The sequence below is a fragment of the Armigeres subalbatus genome, chromosome 1, assembly GCF_024139115.2.
Source record: "Armigeres subalbatus isolate Guangzhou_Male chromosome 1, GZ_Asu_2, whole genome shotgun sequence".
Taxonomy (NCBI): domain Eukaryota; kingdom Metazoa; phylum Arthropoda; class Insecta; order Diptera; family Culicidae; genus Armigeres; species Armigeres subalbatus.
Genome location: NC_085139.1, coordinates 156,107,784 through 156,112,278, shown reverse-complemented (window position 1 = coordinate 156,112,278; position 4,495 = coordinate 156,107,784). Strand labels below are relative to the sequence as shown.

Below are 4,495 nucleotides of genomic sequence, written 5' to 3'. Positions count from 1 at the left end.
TACCGTAAACATGGTGAACGGAAGGTTGTTGTCTACACTTTTTACGGCTGCTGCACCCTGGAAGTAAATGTCATCGAAGTAAACAGTCGGTCCCTTATTACTGAAGCAATTTCCGGTGGAATTCCTGAAGAAACTTCTGGAGAAATTCTTGGAGGTAGTTCTGGGTGAATTCTTGGAGGAGCTTCCTGATATATTGCTGCAGAAATTTCCGAAAGCAACCCTGGAGGAAATACCAGATAAATTTCATAGTATCCTTCCGGAGGCATTCTTGGAGAGTCATTCGACAACTTTCTTGAAGGATCTTCCAGAGGAAGAACTTCCGGAGGGATCCTTGTGGAGCTTCCAGCAATCCAGGAAAACTTTTGGAAAAAAAACCTGGAAGAACTACTGGAGGAATTCGTGAAGGAACCTCTTAGAAGTTCTGGAGGAACTTCTGGAGGATCTTCCAAATGAATTCCTGGAGGATTTTTCGGAAAAATCCCTGAAACTTCCTGATAAATTCCTGGAGGAACTTCAGCAGGAATTTCAGAAAGAATTCCAGAACGATTTTTCGAAGAAATTTATAGAAAAATTCTCAGAGAAAATCCTGGAAGAATGTCCAAAGATATTTCTAGAAGAATAATCAAAGGAAAAAGCAAAAAAAAATAACAAAAGTGTGTAGCAAGTTTCCTCTGAATTTCTTTTAGGTAGATTTTTCTGTAGAAATTTACCTTGAAAATTATGAGAAATATCCATTTAACACCAGCATAATTTCAATTTCTTATTGACATTCGTAAGATTTTTTTAATGAAAATTAATTGAGACAATTTTCTTGTGGAAATTAAAAGGGATTTATTGTGAGAGTTGTGGAAATCAAGATGAATTTTCCGTTTAAATTTTGTAGGATGTCCTTTATATCTTTTTTCCGGAAATATAAATTTTGTGCTGAATTTCCAATTTCAATTCTCTTATTGAATATAGACAAAGAAATTCCTCATAACTTTCATCGGAAATTCTTTTTAAAGTTCACAGAAAATTCAAAGAGTTTCCCGTCGAATATTTAGACGAAAGTCACATGGACATACCGAAAAGATCAAATGAATTCGTAAGTAATTTAGAAAAAGATCAGGTTCTAGCTCAACGATTGAATAGATTCAATCAAGTCATAGAAGAGTTCAATATATTTTTGCCGTAAATTATATCGACCATTGCGTTCCAATGTGATGATCGAAATTTTGCATATACGCCATCGGGATTTTTAACCAACGCCTAACGCCCAGTTAAGTGCGCATGTAGTCTAAAATGCGTTGCATTTATCAGCCAGCTAGTGTGAATGTATTTTTATGTTTGAGATTCTAAGCCCCAGACAAAGACTATTATAATTTTTGTATTTTTTTTGCTTATTTTACATATGGTTGGGATTCAGCTAAACTGCACCAAGCGGCTTTTTGACTAACTTGTGATATTTTGTTCGCAAAAGACAAACGGAAAGTATTTCATGTTAACTCATGCGTACATTTGTTGTAAGGGATCCTCAGCTATGGCGTTGAACGATGTCCGATGCGATTTTTGACCAAGTGAATCTATTAAGGTCACTCCTGACAGAATCCAAGTTTCAAAGTGCTAGCGTTTTCGGGGGCACACCACTCGATACTGAAGCAACGCACAATTGTCATTTTTATTTTTTCACGCATGCTGCGACGCAGCAAAACTGAATCAACAAAAATGACAGTTGTCCGCCGCCTCCGTATCGAGTGGTGTGCCCACGAAAACGCGAGCACTTTGAAACTGGGATTCTGTCAGGAGTGACCTTAAATACATGAAAACGTCCATATAGAAGTCGCAGAATTCATAACTAAGAAATAAAATTATATTTTCTCTCGCTGGCTTATTGATTATCTTCAAGTATCTTCAAATAAGTAGAAAAGTTATAAGTAGTCTTCAAATATTTTGAAAAGTCTTCAAAATGTCTTCACGAAATAAATGTCTTCACAGAGATTCAAATGTCTTCAAATTGAAGACATGTCTTCAAATCTGGCATCTCTGCTGACGAGGGTTCAAAATCAGAATCATCAGGATCAGACAGACTAGACAGATCAGTGAATAAGTTGTGCGAATTTATTGATAGCATTGTTTCACATATTGTTTCCTAGAATATATTCATTAAAATGAAGCAGAAAAATCGTCATATATCGAAGAAAACTAAAGCAGCTTGGAGGAAAAATGTCGACATTTCCGATGTAGACACTTTTCTGGAAGAGCAACGACAGGAAGAACGTATCGGGTAAGATTGACTACGCATAACCTCTAAGTCCAGGTAAACATTTACAATCCACATGTAACTTTAATTTCAGCACTGTCGCTGACAAATCGGACGCCGAGCTCTTTCTATCCGACACGATTCCGTCTGTCGGAAAGAGTTTGAAAAAGACACGCAAAGATAAATTTTCCGCAGACCCCAAGTTCTGCATCTCCTTGGAAAACAGTTCCAAAGTACCGGACCCAATCGTCAAGCGAAATAGGGTGACCAACGAGGCCAAAATAGCCAAAAAGGATTCACAAACTTCAAAGCTAGAGCAGAAAAAGTTAAAATCCTTCATCGGCAATAACCGAAAATTGTTACGCGGCCTCAAGGCTAGTGGCAATGTCAGCAAAGATCTTTGGGCTGAGGAACCTATTCCGGCTGAACTTAAAGACGAATGGTTTCCGCAGAATGTGGTGCTACACCATATGAAGAATACCGGAAAGCCTCTGGTTAAGGTGGCTGAATCAACGCACGCCAAACCAAATGCCGTACGGTGAGTACTAAACGAATGCAATTACCTACTAAAAAAAGAAGATAGTGTATGACAGGACTAGAAGATTAGCTAATATTCTATACAAAATGTAATTAAAATCTGATTGATATAAGATGGTATAATATCATGCGGAACCTCAAAAGCTTACGGTGTTAGATGAACAATCGATTAATTCATTGACTTCGTTGTGTCCTAAATCATGGGTCTACGCAGCTAGGGTAAACGTTTAATTAAAGACTGCCTTTCCTCAGAAACGTTGAACTGCCGGTCAGTGGATCCAGCTACAATCCATCCATCGATGACTACAACGAGCTGAAGCAGACTGTAATCCAGAAGGAGCGGCAGAAGATAAAGCATAGTGAACATTTGGACCGGGTTGTGACGAAAAAGTTCATTAAAATGTCCAAAGAAGAAAGGGAAGCTATGGTTCTCAAGGAAATGTCCGAGGGTTTATTCGAGAATGCAGGTAAGCTACTAGAACACTGACTTCATTGTGGAGTAGATATGTGACCGAGTTTTTTTTAGATTTAGAATATTTTTTTTTATTAGCTCCACTGTATAGAAAATTATTTTAGTACTTTTTAGTGGAATTCCAAAACTTGCACAAGACGAGATAATAGACGTAGGTAGTTGAAATACGTATCAAGTTACAATCAACTGGTGCAATTAAATAGTACCTACTAATTCGTTTTCCCCAAGATTAGCTCTACGATTGCTACTGAGAAGACTGACAAAAAACTAACCAAAAGATTTTTTTTTTCTTATTTTGTTTTACAGCGGAAAAAGTCGCAGCTGAAGTCGATGATGATAGTGAAAATGAATACTCTGCAGTCAATCAGCCGGTACAAAACAAAAAGAAAAAGCGAAGTGAGAAGAATCGGCAATTTAGGGCGGTTGCTAGACGGAACTTGGAAGTGGCCACTAAGGTTGAACTTAAGAAACTGAAGGACATCAACAAGTAAATTTTTCGACTGAAAAGTTGTTTGATAGTCATCAAAATATTTATTTTTAATCTTAGGGTACACCAATTGAGTTCAGAACTTAACAAGAGGGAAAAGAAGACAGTAAAGAAGCAGGAGAACCGCGCCAAACGTTCGGAAGAGAAGAAACAGAAGCCCGGGCGGGTGGCCTATATGCAGTATGAAGAACCCGAGGATGATTTTGTGGAACCGACTGAGTTGGCGGACAGTCTGCGGACGCTGGCTCCGGTCAAGAGTTTGGCGGCAGATCGATTCAAAAGTTTTCAGAAGCGCACCCTAATTGCACCGAAGAAGCATCGGGACGGAATTTCGCGCACGAACAGGTCAACGCTCAAGAAGTGGAAACGGTACACGTTGCCTACACATAAAGAAACATCATAATTTTAGCATTGTTAGTACTTTTCTCTGTAGATTATTTTTTGCTTCAAATAAAATTATTCAAGTACCAATAACCTGATCACATAAACCATAAATTTATGTTTAATATGCCTACTCCGATTCTTGTGATATAGCTCGTAGAATGATTATCCTATTAGTGCAGCAGATTCTTCACTAAAGACCAATTTGCAAGGAGAGGTTTTGGGAGGACTACACCCAACGCTTCGGGTGCGAGAGAGATGGAGTTGAAGGAGTACGCCGAAGTGCTTAAATCGATGCCGGCGGCAGAAAAGATTTTGGTGCTGAAACGTGCAGCGCAAGCTAGCGGGACGGTCTACAGAGTAAGCCGCCCCAAAAAGT

The 4,495-nt window shown here is 38.7% G+C and overlaps 1 protein-coding gene across 1 annotated transcript; it reads left to right on the top strand.

The window, feature by feature from the left end:
• Positions 1 to 2,032: 2,032 nt before the first annotated feature.
• Positions 2,033 to 4,230, top strand: LOC134207736 (ribosome biogenesis protein NOP53). The gene is made up of 5 exons (XM_062683597.1): positions 2,033 to 2,263; positions 2,334 to 2,777; positions 3,029 to 3,243; positions 3,555 to 3,735; positions 3,796 to 4,230. The coding sequence occupies exons 1-5, from the start codon at positions 2,148 to 2,150 to the stop codon at positions 4,136 to 4,138; spliced, it is 1,299 nt and encodes a 432-aa protein (XP_062539581.1). The 5' UTR covers positions 2,033 to 2,147; the 3' UTR covers positions 4,139 to 4,230.
• Positions 4,231 to 4,495: the final 265 nt, after the last annotated feature.